Raw genomic sequence first — 18,244 nt, forward strand, 5'->3', positions numbered from 1 at the left:
CTGGTGGTGGGCAGCTGGGGCCACCTCAGCGTTGCATTTGCAGGGATTTCAGCATCGCCCTTGGGAAAACCAAAAGCTGCCCCAAGCTTCTTCACAGTGCTGAGATGGCTGTGTCCATGGCCTGGACTTCCCTGACCAAAGGAATCACAGAATCATGGAAGGGGTTGGGTTGTAAGGGACCTTTACATGTCATCCAGTTCAACCACCTTCTAGGAGCATGGACATCTTTAACCAGATCAGGTTGCTCCAAGCCCCATCCAACCTGGCCTTGAACACCTCCAGGGATGGGGCAGCCACCCTTGCTCTGGGCAACCTGGGCCAGGGCCTCCCCACCCTCACAGTAACTATATAAATGTATAATCCTCCTGTTCTTGGTCTGCGTGCCCAGGTCCTCACCATGCCTCACGGTGGGTATCAGCAGGTTGCACACTCCTTTTTTATCTCCATGGTCAATGCTAATTTGATCCCTGGTGACATTAAACTAGAAAAGGTGTCATCCTAGTGTGAAGAGCTTGCAGGAGCCAGGGGATACCCTGAGAATCAGCACTCCTGCACGAGTAAGGATAACCTTGATACATTCCCAGTAGATAATTGTTTCCTCCACCATTCCATAGTGTTTTTCCCCATTGCCTCTGTCAAATCCCACTCAGAACTGCATTGTTGAATGAATTTGTATCGCTTGTACCCAACCATATTTCTCCAAGTGGAAAACTGAGACCTTCTCTGGAAGGCGATGTTATCCCAGCCTGTGCTGACAGACACGTGGTACCCACCACCGATGTCCCGAGCAGCAGCACTGAGGCCAGCTGGCCCGTCCAGCACTGTGTCTCACCACCTACCTCTTTGTGCCTTGTCCTCAGCTCCGCAGGTGATCCGTAAGATCAGGGCAGAACAATTTTCTGATGCCTCAGGAAACCTGAAACTTTGGTGCCAGTTCTTCAACATTCTGAGTGATTCTAAGCTGACGTGGTACAAGGACGAGGTCCCCGTAGCAGAAGCCCAGAGGAGGTAACTGCAAGCTCCGTTCCGTGTAGTCCTTGTGCGTAGCCCAAGGCTAAACCCAGCTCCTTGCCTTTATGGGGTGCCCTCTCTTAAGGCTGCGTGGGAAGCTCATTGCATGGTGTGGTGTGTCATCAATTTATCTTCTTGGTGGGATCACCTGGAGATAGGGAATTGCTGCTGAATTTATCCCGATGCTCCATCTGGAGCCTGGCTGTGGGGTTGATGCTTTACGTAGCTCTTAGGGAGGGCAGGAGCTGAACCTGAACCTCAGGGGAGTGCAAGGAAGGTGCTGTGTCCATCTCAGAGCTTGAGAGCTGGGTGGGAGCAGCAAAACTGGGCTGGAACAGAGCCCAGGCTTGGCCAGTCCCTTGGAGAGGGATGAGCTGCGTGGTGGGGAGTGATGTCTGCCCTCAGCCGTGACCAGCTGAAAAGGAAGCTGGCCACCTCCATGGCTGTTTGGCTTCTGGGCATCCCAGCCCGATGTGGGTCTGCACAGCCCTGACCCAGCCACATGCAAAGGCAAGGACCTTCTTCAGTCCGCAGGACTTGCCTGGAAGATGAATGAGGACAAATTCCAGAGCAGGACTCCAGGTGCCATGAGGTGCCAGGGGAGTAGCTGGGATGCCCTTGGGTGGCTGCCTTTCCAGCCCTCCATGGGTGGCGCAGTGCCCATGAGCTCCCGTGAGCATCGCGTGGGGCTGAGGCCGTGCTCCCGTGTCTTGCAGTGCTGGAGACGAGGGCCAGGCAGCGTTGGCTGTCGTGCAGGCATCCCAGCAGGACTGCGGGGCCTACCGGTGTGTGATCAGCAACGAGTACGGCACCGACTCCACCAATTTCCTGCTCAGCCCAGAAGGTGAGAAGCTCTCACTCGCGTGTGCCGTGCATAACTGCAGAGAGGGCTTGGTGGAGGGGGAGCCTCACCTGCCCCATAACACCACCCCTGCGAGGTGCCTCTGCCTCCACGTGCTCATTTAGGAGCGACTCGCGCTCTCCTCCTTGGCGTCCCTCGGTGTGGAAATGCGTGGGGCAGGTTGGGATGCTGGCAGGACCTTGACGCCTCTTTGCTTTCTGTCTCCTCCAGTGCTGTCAGGATTTATCCTGCGAGAAGAGATGGAAGGTAAGGGCCATGTGCCAAGAGCTGCAACTGCTGCACGAGGGGCAGGCAGCTCTGCCGTGGGGCAGGACGTGCCCACACTTTACCCCCTCACGAGCTCTTCCCTCTGCCAGTTGGAGAGGAGATCGAGATGACGCCCATGGTGTTCGCAAAGGGTTTGGCTGACGCGGGCTACTGGGGGGATAAGCTCTTTGGGCGTGTGGTGAGCGAGGATGTGGAAGTGGGTGCCAGTTTCCTGCGCAAAGCCTGCCGCGCCCGAGCCATCTACGGCCTGGAGCCCGTCTTCGAGTCCGGCCACACCTGCATCATCAAAGTGCACAATTTCATTGCTTTTGGGACCAAGAATGAGAACAGCCTCATCGAGAAGAACTATGATATCACCATCCAGGTGGGCACCCCTGTGGGGCATCCTCTGCTTGTCCCCATGCCTTCCCGTCTGTTCCACGCTCAGTGCCCACTTTCTTTCCTTCCACTTTTTGAATGCTCTGGACGGGTCAAGCCACGTCCCAGGGGGTGGACAATGTCCTTGTTATTGTTGGCTTCAGCTCTTTTTTCTGAGCAACGTGGAGCTGCTCAGAACTTTCTGGTCATTTATCCTTTGGCCACCAGGACAGGGAAACAACTGGCAGTGTTCCCAGGGATGCCTGGCCAGGTGGGGGGGCCCAGGGAGGCACTGGTCCGAGGCAGGACAAGTACCTGACTCTTTCCCTTGCACCTCTACTCTGCTCTCATGAGACCTCACCTGGAGTCCTGTGTCCAGTTCTGGAATCACCAAGATAAGAAGGGCACGGATCTGTTGGAACAGGTCCAGAAGCCATGGAGATGATGGGAGGGCTGGAACACCTCCCGTACGAAAACAGGCTGGGAGAGTTGGGGTTGTTCAGCCTGGAGAAGAGAAGAGAGACCTTAGAGCAGCTTCCAGTACTGAAAGGGGCTCAAGGAAAGCTGGGGAGGGTTTTTTGTTTGTTTGGGGTTTGGTTTTGGTTTTGTTTTTTTTTTACAAAGGCCTGGAGGGAGAGGATGAGGGGGAATGGCTTTAAATTGCAACAGGAAGATTTAAATAAGACATTAGGAAGAAATTCTTCACAATGAGGGTGGGGAGGCCCTGGTGCATGTTGCCCAGAGCAGGGGTGGCTGCCCCATCCCTTAAGGGGTTCAAGGCCAGGCTGGATGGGGCTTGGAGCCCCTGATCCAGTGGGAGGTGTCCCTGCCCATGGCAGGGCGTGGGACGGGATGGGCTTGGAGGTCCCTTCCAACCCAAACCATTCCATGATTCTATGATTCTATGACCCCCAGGAATGTAAAATCCAGAACTCCAGCCGCGAGTACTGCAAGATCTTTGCTGCAGAGGCACGAGCCATCCCAGACTTTGGAGCGGTGCCTGAGTAAGTAAAGTGGTGCAGCCCCACTGGCTTTCACATGCCCAGCAGAGCATCTTAGGGCATAGTGGAAGGGTTCCTCACAGGTGCTGGGGAGATCCCGAAGGGCAGAATGCTCTTCTTCTTCCCTCAAACAGAAGGGAAAGCCAAAAGCCAGGGTTGGTGACTATGGTGTGACTCTCTGCTTGAGAGAGCTCTCCAGCTGGTGTTTGCCCCATCCCTGGAGGTGTTCAAGGCCAGGGTGGATGGGGCTTGGGCAGCCTGGTCGGGTGGGAGGTGTCCCTGCCCATTGCAGGTGGGTTGGAACTGGATGATCTTTAAGGTCCTTTCCAACCCAAACAATTCTATGATCCTGTTACCTGCTCCCACGCAGGATAATTCCTCTGTACCTGATTTACCGCCCAGCCAACAATATCCCTTATGCCACAATGGAGGAGGACCTGGGTGGGCCCTGCGAGCAGTACTGCGTCACCGAGAGAGATGGCACCTTGGTGGCACGAGGCACTTCAGAGATCGTGCTCAAATGCTGCACCTTCCAGCACTGGGTCTACCAGTGGACAAACGGAAACATCCTCGTGACTGACATGGAAGGTAGAGGAATCTCCTATCTGATTCCCATGGCCTCTCACCACCCTCTGGCCTCTGAAAGGAAGAAGAAAAGCCCCTGCCTGGTTCCCCAGGTGCCACAGAGCCCAGCTCTCAGGGTGGTGGCCTGCCCTTAGCACCCCTGCCTGGGCAGGGAGTGATTGTGCTTCTTTCATAGAATCATAGAGGTTGGAAAAGCCCCCTCAGCTCATCCAGCCCTGCCAGCCCTGTGCCGACTGAACCCTGTCCCCAAGTGCCAAGGCCACACGCTTTGTGAAACCCTCAGGGACAGGGACTGCACCCCTGCCCTGGGCAGCCTCAGCCAGGGCTTCACTCCTCTTTCCATAAAGAAATATTTCCCACTATCCAATCTCCCCTCTCCTGGCATAACCTGAGGTCATTTCCTCTGGTGCCATCCCTTGTTCCTTGGGAGCAGACCCCAGCACCCATCTCGCTCCACCCTCCTTTCCAGGAGCTGCAGAGTGATGAGGTCTCCCTTCACCACCTCTTCTCCAGGCTAAATACCCCCAGGACCTCGGCCGCTCCCCCAGTCCCTGGGCCCCAGACCCTTCCCAGCTCCGCTCCCTTCTCCAGGTGCACTTCAGCCCCTCAATGTGTTTCCTGCCCTTGTCTTTTCTCTCTGCTCCAGGGGTGGGCTGGAAGATGACCAACGTGCGGATCGCTACCAACCTGAAAGGGTGAGTGACCCCAAGCTGCTAGCGCTGGGTGGCCACGGCCGTCCCCAGCTCTGGCACTCAGTGAAGGGCAGGAGTGGTGAGCACCGCCAGGCTCCATCCTCGGCTCCCTGCTGCACCAGGACCTCTCCTGGTGCAAAGCAGGGGCTGAGGATGGCTCTGTTACAGGTTCCAAGGGCTGAAAGAAAGCTGCTTCCCCTCCTTGCTGGAGCAATTCCCGGCCGCTCACCAGTGTAACCATTACTGCAGCATTCTGGGCCTGAAGATGCTGGAGCCCACCAAGCCCAAGAGCTCCAAGAGCCCCTCCATGGGTAGAAAATCTGCCCAGTCCAGCCCACAGCTACAGAAGAAGGGACTGGCAAGTCCCCAGAGTGTCCGCAAGCCTGCCGTGAGCCCCAAGAGCTCCCGAAGAGCCCCTGAAACAGGGGAGGCCCCGGCAGCCTCTAAACACGGCTCAGGAGAGAGTGGCAGGTCTGGCCACCCGCAGTAGCCAGAGCCGCGGCGGCTGGGACCTTGCACACCAGAGCCCAGCCTGGGGACAGCGCATGGCTGGGCACGGGAGAGAGCCCAGCGGTGGCTGCTGTTCCCCACTTTGACTCCCACCCCGGCCCGTGGCTCCTGCAGTGTGTGGTGTGTGCTAAGTGTGAGCAGCTCGGCCGGGGTCCTGGGGAGCTGCAGCCGTTACCTCTTTCTGAGAGCCTGCGGAGCCGTGCACCCCACCGCACCCGGGCTTTCTCCACTCGCCATTTGCCTTCCTAAGGAAAAGCCACCAGACCTGCTCCGGGCTCTGCAGGCATCGCGCTCCCTGCCTGGCTTCCCCGAGCAAACCAGGAGTCTGGGCTGCCCTCCTGGCTCCCAGCACCTCACATCCCCTCCTTGTCTCATCCATAAAGCCACCGTCCCGGCGCTCCGAACCCCACCGGAGCCAGGTGGTTCTGTGAGCCCTGGCCCCCTAGGCTGTCCTGCAGAGGGGTTGAGCGGTTCCTGCTCTCCCGTGGGACTCTGGGGCACCGGCCCTGGGCCCAGCAGCTGCACAATGATGGGATTTTTGCCTTCCCACCCTCCTCTGCAGCTCAGGCTGAGCCCTCCAAGCCCTGCCCGGGCAGACACTGCTGCTATGGGTAAGGATGCTCTACCTCACACAGGGCACCCGGGAACGGGGCGAAGAGGACACCTCATCTCCATGCCAGGCGCTGCCTTGGCCCAGGTGGTGCCCGGCCTGCAGGAATCGCTGCTCCTTGCCCCCCGGCAGCCCCCACACTCTGCCCAGCATCGCCGCTGCACTGGGAGGCAGCGATGGGCAGGCAGGGAGGCTCCCGCTGGGATGTAAAGTGCCCCGCAGCGCACCCTCCCTCGTGCCCGCTGGCTCACTGAGGTGTGCAGCAGCTGGCAGAGCGGGGCAAGGGGCAGCAAGGCTCCTCGAGAGGCCCCAGCACTGCCGGCTTCATCTCCCACACAGCAGGGAGACAGGGCTGGGCGCCAGCAACACCACTGTCCAGAACAATGACTCCGAGCAGCCTGGCAGAGGAGGGAAGAGCCTGGGAGCATGGCATGCTCTGGCACGTTGGTGCTTCATTGTTGGGTCATTGGAAAATAACGATGGACATAATGTGGCTGTGTTGGCGCAAAGGTGCTCCCGAGTGCAATAAAGCAAGAAGGACTGGCCTGTTCCTGGTGCAGTGGTCTCCGAGGAAAAGATGCCCGCACAAGTGGCAGGATGGGGCAGCTTCATGTTCGGGGATGGGAACGTCTTCAAGCACTGGCTTCACCCTTGTCTGCACCCTGCGGGGGTGGCCAGGGCCTGAGGGAGGCACCTGGCAGAGGCTTGGTTCACGAGAGCTGCAGCGACTGCAGGCTATGAGCGAAGTGCCTCGTGCTGCTTGCGACAGCGGTCGGGGGCCAGCATGGGCTGAGGGTGGCATTGCCATCATTTATTTGGGAGCAGTTCTTTTGGGTCTGTGAGGAGCAGCATCTAAGGGTGCTGTTTGCAAGGTGCACAGGGCTGTCCATCATCACTGGGCTCTGACAAGGCTTCTACCTCTAGGACCAGGCCACAGTGCTCCCAGGTCCCCATCGCTGGAGCGGGCAGCTCCCTGCACCATCCTAAGTTGTCTGCAGGCAGGACGTGTGGTTGTAGTGCCTGCAACACTGCGTCAGGCACTGCAGGCTCTCCTCCAGGCCAGCCCAGGCTCCCATGAAGGAGAGCGTCCCGTTCTCGAGCACTGTGCTGGAAGGAGAGAAGGGTGGTCAAGGGGAGCTGCTGCCCCACCACCTGGATTCATGAGTAGGACCATGAGGTGCTGGGACACACACTCACCTGGCAAAGAGCTGCTGGCAGCACCTGTACATGGTGTAGCTGGTGGAGCTGAAGTTAGTGGTGCTAAGGAAGGTCACGCAGTCACCCACCTCCGTTGGCACATGGAGGAGACCTGGGGGACAAAGTCTCCTGGTTGGACTTATGGATAGACTGTGCCTACAAATCCCATTCCCTGAGCATGCTTGCAAATCACAGAATCCTGGAACAGTTTGGATTGGAAGGGACCTCACAACCCATCCAGTCCCACCCCCTGCCATGGGCAGGGACACCTCACACCGGATCAGGGGCTCCAAGCCCCATCCAGCCTGGCCTAGAACCCCTCCAGGGATGGGGCAGCCACCCCTGCTCTGGGCAGTCTGTTCCAATTTCTGTACTTCAAGTTCGCTTGTCTGAAAATCGTCTCCTTGAAGTGCCCCAAATGCCCCGATCCCAGACTAGATGAGAATGACGGGCTCCAGTAAAGCTGTTGGGCTTGAGCAACCCCTGGCCAAGGCACAGTGGGAAAGCAGAGGGTTTGGAGGTCCTGGCAAAGCCATGAGGTAGACAGACCAGCCATTCCCACCATGGAATCATGAATCACTGAGTTTGGAAAAGCCCTCTCAGCTCTTCCAGCCCAGCCACCACCCCACCCCCGGTGCCAACTGAACCCTGTCCCCAAGTGCCACGGCCACACACTTTGTGAAACCCTCCAGGGACAGGGACTCCACCCCTGCCCTGGGCAGCCTCTGCCAGGACTTCACCATCCCTGCACTTGTGTTTATTGCAGTATTCCGCCTTTTGCGTGTCCCTCCCGGCTCTTCCCGGCCACGCTGGCCGTGGGCAGGGTCCTACCTGCCAGGCAGGCGTTGAGCATGGAGACGCAGATGCCGGTGAGCAGGGCTCGCAGCACGATGGAGGCCAAGTCACCCTTGCGCTGGGGAACCATGGAGGCTGCGGGGGCAAAGCAGAGACTGGGGAGAGTCACCTGGGCTGTGACAGGGATGTGTGCCAGGTCACCAGCATCCTCTGCCACATTGTGCCCAACGGCGGGTGGCTGAGGGACATGGGGATCCCTGGCAGCTGCCAGCTCGCAGTCCTGTGTGCGAGCAGGACACCGCGCCCACCTGACACCCACGGGGGCTCAACCCCAGCCCACGGCGCTGCCCACGCCGCAGCCTCTGCTCTTTGCCCTGTGGCTGGGTGGCACCTGGGCTGGCAGGACACACGCGTGCCATGGGCACAAAATCATCTGTTATCACCACATGCAAATCCTGTTTATGATCTGCGTGTGGCAGAGACCAAGCATGACGGCTCCTGGGCCGGAAATTCCTCTTGCACCAGCTGAGCTCTTGGTTCCTGGGGACCAGGAACCCCCTGCGCTGTGCCAGGCATCAAGGACACTGGTCACACTCACCCAGGATGCTGGTCACACTCACCTAGGCCTCCCAGCATGATCCCAATGGAGCTGAGGTTGGCGAATCCGCAGAGGGCGAAGGTGGCAATGCTCTCTGCTCGTTCCTGGAGAGCACAGCGGCAAGGGATGGTGACCTCAGCCTAGGATCAGCCCCACCACACCCCATTGTAGCTCCCAACCCAGGCAGACGTGATGGAGACAAGTTCTCCACCCAATCCTTCCCCCTTCAGCTATTTTTGTGAGGGAGAATGCAGGTGGGGGCAGCCTGCCCCAGGAGAGGCTGGGCTGGGGAACGGAAGGCCCTGGAGCACCATGATCTGCCTCACCAAGGAACAGGATAAATGAGACAGGGCCTCACTAACCCCTTCAGGGTGACCTCACACCCAGCTGTGAGTGGACATCCAGGTCTAGTTGGCCATAGGTGCCCTCCCACTCAAACAGCCCCATGCCGCTGTCGGCCCACCACCCATCCCCTGCCCTGTTTTGGCTGTCTCCATCCCTGCAGGGTGGTAGGTGTCCCTCACAGATATCCACTGCTTCCGGCTCCCGTCCCACTCCTCCAGGCCTGCCAGCCGGTTCTTCTTGTACGTGGCCAGCTGCTGGTATGCCACAAACTCATTCAGGAAGATCTTGATCCCCAAGAGCTCAGCCACCAGCGGCGAGTCTGCCCAGTCTGCCCCCATGAGAAAGGCCACGGGCATGAGGACGTAGGAGCAGATCACCTGGGAAAAGCATCCCAGAAAAGAGCAGCTCAGAGCGGACCACACGCACAGCCCCCAGCTTGGACACCGGCTGCCAGCGTCTGCCAAACACCCAGCAAGGGTCTCAGCAGCCTAGGGAGGCAGCAGGCAAAGGTAGGATGGGTGAAGGATGGGGGATGCCCACAGGGCTGCCATTAGGGATACCTGGAATGAAAGCCCCTCGATGTCCACCATCTCCCCAAACCAGCGCAAAGCAGCGTTGATGAACTCCAGGACCGCCAAGAAGGCAATCAGGTTGGCTGCGATGTTGGCCACAAGCCCAATAGAGGCAGCAGCCCCGTTGCTTGCAGCTTCCAGGATGTTCTGCTCTTCCCTGTGGAGAAAAAGATGCCGGGGTCAGGGAAGACGTGGCTTCTCCATCCCCGAAAGTGCTCACACCCAGGTTGGATGGGGCTTTGAGCAACCTGATCCAGTGGGAGGTGTCCCTGCCCATGGCAGGAGGTGGAACTGGATGGGCTTTGAGCTCCCTTACAACTCAAACCATTCTACGATTCTATGATTTGATGTGGCCAGGCATCCTCTCCGCAGGGTCAGCTCTCGCTCCATGGGTGTCTGCACACCACAGGCGCTCCCAGCCTTGGGCCACGTCCACTTGTGCCCCTAAATCACCCCCACACCTTCCCTGTGCAGGTAGGACCAACGCAGCCCTGCTTCACCACCCTCTCCTCCCACTCACCCTCTGGAGAGGCGGATGCTCGCTTTGCCCTTGAACTTGGACTCTTCCACTTCGGGGTAGACAAGCTTGGACATGGCGAGGGCGCAGGGCGCAGCCATCACCGAGGCTGCAATCAGTGATGCCGCATCTATCTGCAACACACAAGCCAGCAGCTTAGGCACCTCCATGCAAGGCTGTGCCCCATGTGTGTGGGCGTTTCAGGACATGGTTGACCTCAGGCAGTGACACTCGGAAGGGTTAAAGGCTCTGTTTCTCAGGGTAGGAAAACCAGATGCATGTAGGGCAGCTGGAGAAGAAGCTGAGGGGAGACCTCATTGTGCTTTACAGCTTCCTCACAAGGAGAGGAGGAGGAGCAGGTACTAAGCTCTTCTCTCTGGTGACCCATTAGACGACTCGAGGGAATGGCAGGAAGATGCCAGATGAGGGTTAGGATGGACATCAGGAGAAGCTTCTTCACCAGAGGGTGGTGAAGCACTGGAGCAGCTCCCAGGGAAGCAGCCATGGTGCCAAGCCTGACAATATTCCAGAAGCATTTGGCCAATGACCTCAGCCCCACAGTGTGAACATCAGGGCTGTCCTGTGCAGGGACAGGAGTTGGACTTGATGGTCCTTGTGAATCCCTGTCAGCTCAGGACAGTCTGTGGTCTGGATGGAGGCATTGCTGGAGCTCCAGTGATCCAGGCCCCAGGGATGTTAACCTGCCCTGATTCTGATTCCTGTCCCTCCCTTGTCCCTTTTGATCCATATCAGACCAAGAGATTGTGCAACGTTGTGAACTTCTCCCTGCTGACGAAGAGTCGAGCTCCCGGTCTCACCCTTCCCCTGCCCGCTGAGTGGCAACGTCTCATTTCTCTGACCTTCCACCCCTGGCTCCTCATTAAAGAGGCTAATTAATGTTTAAATAGCGGGAGTGCTGGCAGCAGGTCGAGGGGAAGGTTTATTCCCCATTATAGAGCACTGGTGAGGCCACATCTGGACATTGTGTCCAGGTCTGAGATGCTGAGGTACCAAAGAATGCATCTCCAAGGGGTTTGGGGCACAGGAACACCTGGAGAAGTGGGACTTGTTGGGAGAAAAGAGGGCCAGGAGAGCCCTCCAACTTAAAAGGAGGACAGAGGGAAGACACCACCCAGTGAAGGGCCGAGAAGCAATGGCACAGTGAGGGGAGATCTCCAGACATGGGGGTGTTCGCCACCATGCTCAACAAGGCCCTGGGCATCCCCTCGAGCTTTGCCATCATCCCCCTGGGGTAAGAAGGTGGATGAGAGACCCCTTCCAGGCTCAATTATCCTGTGACTCAGGGAGATCCAGTGCCCTCCAGCAGGAAGGGCCCTGGGGTTCTGGCCAGGGTGGTGGAAATGAAGCTGGACTTGGAGGCACCCTGCCCTCATCCTGCTTACAGAAGGGTAGTCTTCCCTCACCCACAAGGCCAGGGCAGCTCTTGCATGCCAGGACCCCACGGCAAGGAGCATGTGGCGCACACTCACCCCAAAGGATATGTAGGCACCCATCACACTGCCCGCAATGGTGGCAAAGCCACCGGTCATCACAGCGTGGATTTCAGAACGGGTCATGTCTGCAAGGTACGGGCGGATGAGTAGCGGGGCTTCAGTCTGCGAGAGAGAAAACCCTGTTGTCCATGAGACAGAGACACACAGGGCCACAGGTCTCCTGGGAGGGGAAGATTCCTCCCAGGGCAGGCTTAGCTGCAAGGGCTGAGGAGCTGGATCTCCTGCCCAGGACCTTACCTGTCCCACAAAGATGTTCCCTGCCACGCTCAGGGTCTCAGTGGGAGTGGTACCCAAGGAGACCTGAAGCAGCCAGGAGATCTGGGGAAAGACAAGGCCACCAGGTTCCTAAAGGCTCCTGGCATTCAGCCACCCAACTCCATGGAGCGGGGCACCGTTGGGCCCTCAGATCCTAGGAAGTGCTCACAGACAGGGCAGCAACACCATCTCCAGGGCTCAAATTTTTCAGGAGGGTGTGCAAGGAAGAGGAGGTTGTGTCTATGCTTTTAAGCAGGACACATCACCCCAGATTAGTACCGTGCCAATAGCCCTGGGACATCCCTCAGCCAAACACAGCAGTCAGAGAACCTACCAGGTCCTTCTCCCTTCCACCACCACCACCCCAGAATGTCCTACCTTGATGATGATCCATTGCATGGCGCCAAGGTAGTAGAGGATGGACATCACACAGCTGAAGAAAACAACGATGGGCAGAGTCTGCAGGCGAGGCACCAGGGCACGGGGTTAAAGGAGAGCTGAGCAACACATCTGAGTACGCCTGGGGACCAAGCCCTTCTGTCCCATGAGCATGGTGAGGTTGCGTAGCCACCCAGGCTATCAGGGAGCCACAGCACTGGGCCAGGCTGGCAGGAGGGCCAGTGACAAATTGGTGGAGAAGCCCTGGCAGAGGCTGCCCAGGGCAGGGCTGGAGTCTCTGTCCTTGGAGGGTTCACAAAGTGTGTGGCCGTGGCACTTGGGGACAGGGTTTGGTTGGCATGTAGGGGTTGGGCTGATGGTTGGACTGAATTATCTTAGAGGGCTTTTCCAACCTTAATTCCATGATTCTATGATTCCCCACAGCACTGAGGAGGCCTGTGGGTGGGTATGAAGCTCAGAGAGACCCATCCTTGAGCCGGCTGAGCTCTGCTGCAGCAAACCCCGCTGCATTTGTCTCCATGCTCTCCAGGACTCAGCCAGACCAGAAGAAAATAAGGTTCTGTCTCCCCCGCTGTCACCCCATTCCCCAAGCTGACCTGGAAGGCAAAGACTTCTTCAATGAGCGTGTTCCCAAAGACGAAGCTGGAGCCCGCTGTGGTGTAGCCCAGGAAGAACTGCAAAAGGGGAAGTTCCATGATTACACAGATATCTCCATTAGTTCTTTCCCTGTCATTTCACCTCCAGCCCCACCAGAGAACAACCCTCTGAAACGTAAGCTGGGGCACTGGTGGGCTGTCTCCAAGCCACAGGGCGCTCCTCCAGCCCACAAGGAGACCACACTGAAGGGTCCAGGCTGCTGCAGAAGACCAGGAAAGAGCGGGCCTTTCTCCAGTCCCAGACAGCAACGTTCCTGAGGTGCAGGCCCTGCAGCTCCTCTGCCCCAGCCACCCTCTGCTGTCCTTTCTGATCCCTGAGAGGTCTACATGGAGGGTGCGAGCACAGGATGGGGCGAGCAGATGCAATACCTGGATCTGGTCCCCAAGCCACTGGAATGCTTGCATGCCAGGGGTTGTTCGGAGGACAAAGAGCCCAAATAGGAACTGCAAGCCAAGACCCCAGAACACGGCTCTCCAGGACACCTGGGGACCAAGAGCAGAACACAGTCTGAGAAGTTAGCAAAGCCTCCAGTCTTCCTTCTCCAGCTTTCCACCCCTTGGCAGCCGTACACAGCAAACACCAATGCACTGTGCCCTGGGTGAGGACAATGGAGACACATACAGAGGCAGCGCCACAGAAAACCACAAACCCAGGGTGGTGACAGCGGAAGAAGTAGAGCTGGCAGGACTCTGGAACTGGCTGATAGAACATAACCTGCCAGGCCTACCCAGGAGGAGAGTAGCACAGAGACCTTCTGATGGTATGAGTGGTAGTACAGACCCCCAGACTTCCTGCTCATTAACCCTTTGGAGGAGGCAGAAGGAAGGAACGCCCAAAGCACTGAAGCAGGTAGGGTTGGAAGCCCCTGGGACTTAATCACTTTTGCCCAAGTCATAGAATCACAGAATTATGAGATGGTTTAGGTTGGAAGAGACTTTAATGCTCATCCAGTTCCACCTCCTGCCATGGGCAGGGACACCTCCCACTGGATCAGGGGCTCCAAGCCCCATCCAACCTGGCCTTGGACACCTCCAGGGATGGGGCAGCCACCACTGCTCTTGGCAATCTGGGCCAGGGCCTCCTCACCCTCACAGCTAAACATTTCTTCCCAAGATCTCATCCCAATCTCCCCTCTTGCAGCTCAAAACCGTTCCCCTCGTCCTATCCCCGCATCCCCTGATAAAGTCACACAGGGCACCCAAAACTCAGGTCTACCCTTCACCCACAGCCCCTGAAGCCTGGGTGCTGCATCTCAAGGTCTGAGGTGCTATGAGGGAAAACAGGACGGAGGTACCACGGGGCAGCCCTAGGCTGAGTGGTGGGAAGGAGCTCCATCCACCCCACCAGCTCGGCTCCTAGGCTGTACCCAGCTCTGCCCAGGAGCCCTGCTGGGCTTCTGCTTCCTCCAGGAGCTCCAGGGATGAGCCATCAGGAAATGCTCATGGGACAGAAGCACCTCCAGAGGGAAGTAGCCACCTCCTGCAAGGGGACCAGTGGCCAAGCCACACCTGAAACACGTACTGCGCCATGGTGCTTGGAGCAGGCAAACAGGAACAGCACCAAAAAGCAGAAGCCAGCTAATGAGATGAGCTGCTCTGGGTTCCTGGAGGTGTCCAAAGCCAGCCATGCGATCAGGCCTCCTAGGATGGCCACCCACAGCATCCTGCAACAGAAACCCCAGGCAGACAGTTATGGAGAGGGTGTCCTCGTGGGGAACAGCTCAGGAAGGGCAGGAGCTAACTGTGCGGGAGATGTGACTGTAAGGTCCACACATCTGAAGAAACCTGGGGCACAAACACACAAGGGTGTGAAAGGCCATAATGCTACTGAGGTAGGGTAGAAAGATGTTTCCTGACTCACCATTTCAGCCGCGGCCAGGACTTTCGGAAGCATTTCCAAACTGGGCTGAGGAACAGCAACACCTTTGCCCCGCAGTACTTCTTGAAGAGGCTCCAGCAGACGAAGAAGACAACTACAGCAGTCATGACAACCAAGGCAAGGGCTCGCTGGAAGTTGAGCCAGCAGGCAGCAATGAAGTAGCACAGGTAGGCTGGAGAAGGCACATTGGGGGTCAGTAACATCAGGCCACGGACTCATAACGCTAACTGGAGCCAACAGGGAGGTCCATCTCCGCCCAACGTCCTTCCCTGGCCACCCCTGATGCTCCCATCTGCCTGCATGGGGGACTGAAAGAGCACCACCCTAGTGCCTCAGCCATCCGAGGGCACACAGAGCGAGCCGAAGACGCAGAGCAAATCCTTTGGGGACGTGGGGAGAGGGGAGGACAGTGAGGTGCAGGTAGCCCTCATGTAGGGTAAGGAGGGAGCAGGTGGTGGGGCTGGTGAGAGCGGATACAACCTCCAGTGCAGGTGGCTGTGCTGGGGGCACAGGCAGTCAAAGGGATGCGGAGATGAGGTCCCAAAGCTACAGAGTTCTCACCTACTACAAGGAGTCCCAGGACGACCCTTCGCAACGCCTTGGCATGAGTCTTGCAGAAGCGCTTGGCCTTGGATGTCGGCTGCAGGGCCTTCCTGGAGAGAGACACCCCAGAGATGAGAGGCACAGAAGACGGGCCCTGGAGATCAACTCAACCCAACTCAACAGCACATGTCAAGAGCAGGCATCCTAGAGGGTGCTTGTGGAAGCAGCACAGTGGTGCAGGAGTGCCACGGCCTCCACAGCTCTGCCCACTCCTGGCAGGAGTGACCTGGCCCATTTTGGCAGGGGAGACCCCACCGTACACTCCAACACCTCAGACACCATGAGGGGAGGCTTTGCTCTGCGTGGCTGCTGTAGGGACAGAGACCTGACACTGCCATCCCACAAAGCCAGATGGAGCCACCAGGCACTGCACCCTCTATGTGGTCAATATGACCCTGACCTGCTCCCAGACCCCAGGTTCTTCAGGAGAACCACTGGCCCAAGGACACAGATGTGGCTGTGACCACTGGAAGAAATGTTTTGCTGTGAGGGTGGGGAGGCCCTGGCCCAGGCTGCCCAGAGCAGGGGTGGCTGCCCCATCCCTGGAGGGGTTCCAGGCCAGGTTGGATGGGGCTTGGAGCCCCTGATCCAGTGGGAGGTGTCCCTGCCCATGGCAGGAGGTAGGACTGGATGGGCTTTGAGCTTCCTTCCAGCCCAAACCATTCTGTGATTCCATGATTCTATGAAATACCCTCCACACACATATCTCCAGGGGTTGTCCTACCTGCAGTAGGAGGAGAACCTCCCTTTTCCTTTCCTCTCCTCTTTGCTCTCACCAACTGGGTCACCACATTCCTCACAGAGCTTCTCCTGCCCCTGGAAAAACATCACAAGCTGGAGCACCCAGAGCAGCTCCTGTACTCCAGTGGGAAGGGAAGAGGGGACTAACCCTGGTGCTGAAAGCTGGGTTATCTACCCCTCTCTCCAGGCTGTCCAGGCTTATCTGGTTCCTTTCCATCTCCAGAAGTGCCACAGCTTCAATGCATTAGAGAAGCAGCTCTGCCAGGGATCAACACTGAACAGGGAGAAGAAGATGGGATCAGGTCCGGGAAGGTCAAAAGTCCAGCCTGGGTTTCCATGTCCAGGTCTACAAGAGGAGAATGCCCTTCACAGTAAGGGTTCAGAGCAGCTCCTGCACCAGCACATTGAGGAACCATCCCATGGAGTTCTCAAGCCGTGGGGCTGCTGTGCCAACTTCCTTGTTCTCCTGTAACTCTGAGATCTTTGTTCTTCTATGCTCCCAAGGAATTGCAGGAGAGACAGAGAGAGGTGGTGCTGCTCCTCCAAGTTGGTGGCAGTGGCTACCAACCTCTGTGAGTCCTTGTGCGAGTTGGATTTTGGACAAAATAAATCTGGCTGCATCCCTCATTGAAAGCTCTTGGTGCAACCAAGTAAAGCAAGAAAGAAGGTCCCTACATGTTGGTAACCAGTATAGCGCAGGAGCGATGAGTAGAAAGAAGCAATAGTTTGCATGGAGACTGGCCTAAAGGAGGATCATACTGGGAGAACTGGTCAAGCAAAGCCAGAGGAACCAGTGTTATGCCAGGGCAGAAACCCTTGGAGCATCCCATCTGGACACCCTCCCAGCTCCTCTACCTGGAGGCCAAGGGAAGAGCAGAGAAGGCAGCAATCAGCTCTAGGCGTGATCCTGTGTGCGCTGTCCTTGCTTTGGATGAGTCCCAGAGGTCTGCACAGAGAAGGCAGAGACAGCAGGGTCATCACCTGCTTCCTGCAGAGTTAGGGTCCAACGAAGGGAGCAGCCCAGCCCCAAATGAAACTAGTAGATGTGAGGAGTTCTGGAGAACATCCCCCTCAACCTAGGACCTCACAGAAGCTGAAGGTGATGGTGGGTCAGCAGAGCCACCAAGAGGGTCCACTGAGGCATGCTGACCCCCAACGCATCTCTTGCCTTGTGGCTCCTCGGCAGCAGGGTCAGGGGAAGAACCCAATACCCCACATGTCCTCCAGCACCCCTGGTGCCCCCCAGGGCTCTGGCAGGGATCAGAAGGACCCTTTCTTCCCCAGGCCCACCACCATTCAAGGACAACCCCACTCTCCCGCCCCCTCCAGGACCCCCCATCCCTCCAGGATCCCTGGACTGATGCTGGCTGCTCCACCCTCTGTGCCGCCACGGCCTCGTGGTGCAGCGTGGCCACGTGCCCCCCCTGCGCTCGCCGCCACGTCCCTGCACCCCACGCCCTCACACCCTCCCGGTGCCCCACGGCTCCCACGTCCCCACGCTCACCCGCCAGCCTGCGGCCGCACGACACCAGTCCCGCAGCCCAGTTACTGATTAACAGCTTGGTCCAAAGAGCTGGGCTGGGCACCGTGGCCACCACGGCTCCTCCCAGGATCACTCACGGTGTCCACGTGGGCGTGTGGGAAGGTCCAGTGCAGTGGCCACTATGGGCACCAGGGTGGCCAGAACAGGCTGCTCCAGGATATTTTGACCCCCAGGCAAAAGAGCCTTGTGGGAAGCTGTTACAGGCAGAAATCCAACCTTCCCCCATTCCCAGAAAATGCTTCCAAGGAAAACCCAGGCACACGCATTGCCCGGATCCTGGCAGGGCAGGACAGGGCAGCTGCTAGAAAAAATGTTCCCTATGCTGGAAACCACTTTTCCACACGGGGTGACAGAGTCATACCCTGAGGTGCATACACCTGGCTGGTGCCTCCCTGCTTTTTCTTGTGGCTTTGAGTCAAACCCTTGAGGCACTGAGTGGTTGGACTCAAAGGTCTAAAAATTCTTCTCCAACCTAAAGCACCCTGGGTGCCAGCAGCAGAGATAGAAAATGGAACCACGGGGTAGTTTAGGTTGGAAGGGAGCTCAAAGCCCACCCAGTCCTACCTCCTGCCATGGGTAGGGACACCTCCCACTGGATCAGGGGCTCCAAGCCCCATCCAGCCTGGCCTTGAACCCCTTAAGGGATGGGGCAGCCACCCCTGCTCTGGGCAGCCTGGGCCAGGGCCTCCCCACCCTCATCGTGAAGAATTTCTTCCTAATGTCTTATCTAAATCT

At 57.8% G+C, this 18,244-nt stretch overlaps 2 protein-coding genes across 9 annotated transcripts in view; one reads left to right on the forward strand and one right to left on the reverse strand.

Annotated features, from left to right (window-relative positions):
- ALPK3 (alpha kinase 3) overlaps positions 1–6,445 on the forward strand; it is a 29,667-nt gene extending 23,222 nt beyond the window's left edge. For all 7 annotated transcript variants that reach the window (XM_069867173.1, XM_069867177.1, XM_069867178.1 and 4 more), the window contains 8 exons: positions 861–1,008; positions 1,728–1,855; positions 2,084–2,119; positions 2,230–2,504; positions 3,413–3,501; positions 3,869–4,086; positions 4,730–4,778; positions 4,944–6,445. In XM_069867173.1, the coding sequence (XP_069723274.1) occupies positions 861–1,008; positions 1,728–1,855; positions 2,084–2,119; positions 2,230–2,504; positions 3,413–3,501; positions 3,869–4,086; positions 4,730–4,778; positions 4,944–5,265 (1,265 nt within the window). In that variant the 3' untranslated portion in view covers positions 5,266–6,445. The remainder of the gene's footprint in view (positions 1–860; positions 1,009–1,727; positions 1,856–2,083; positions 2,120–2,229; positions 2,505–3,412; positions 3,502–3,868; positions 4,087–4,729; positions 4,779–4,943) is intronic.
- Positions 6,446–6,790: 345 nt separating this feature from the next.
- Positions 6,791–16,934, reverse strand: LOC138725882 (sodium/nucleoside cotransporter 1-like). 2 transcript variants are annotated; one of them, XM_069867195.1, is made up of 18 exons: positions 16,822–16,934; positions 16,115–16,240; positions 15,950–16,035; positions 15,184–15,275; positions 14,605–14,794; positions 14,266–14,407; positions 13,113–13,226; positions 12,684–12,761; positions 12,067–12,147; positions 11,671–11,751; positions 11,410–11,535; positions 9,923–10,053; positions 9,391–9,559; positions 9,010–9,207; positions 8,508–8,589; positions 7,924–8,022; positions 7,093–7,204; positions 6,792–7,002 (listed from the first exon to the last, which is right to left on the reverse strand). In XM_069867195.1, the coding sequence occupies exons 2-18, from the start codon at positions 16,181–16,183 to the stop codon at positions 6,879–6,881; spliced, it is 1,974 nt and encodes a 657-aa protein (XP_069723296.1). In that variant the 5' UTR covers positions 16,184–16,240; positions 16,822–16,934; the 3' UTR covers positions 6,792–6,878. The 2 variants fall into 2 exon arrangements, with proteins under 2 accessions (XP_069723297.1, XP_069723296.1); XM_069867196.1 differs by lacking the exon at positions 16,822–16,934 and having other exon boundaries at positions 6,791–7,002; positions 16,115–16,192.
- Between the last annotated feature and the right edge of the window lie 1,310 nt (positions 16,935–18,244).

Source organism: Phaenicophaeus curvirostris, chromosome 12, assembly GCF_032191515.1.
Source record: "Phaenicophaeus curvirostris isolate KB17595 chromosome 12, BPBGC_Pcur_1.0, whole genome shotgun sequence".
Lineage (NCBI taxonomy): Eukaryota > Metazoa > Chordata > Aves > Cuculiformes > Cuculidae > Phaenicophaeus > Phaenicophaeus curvirostris.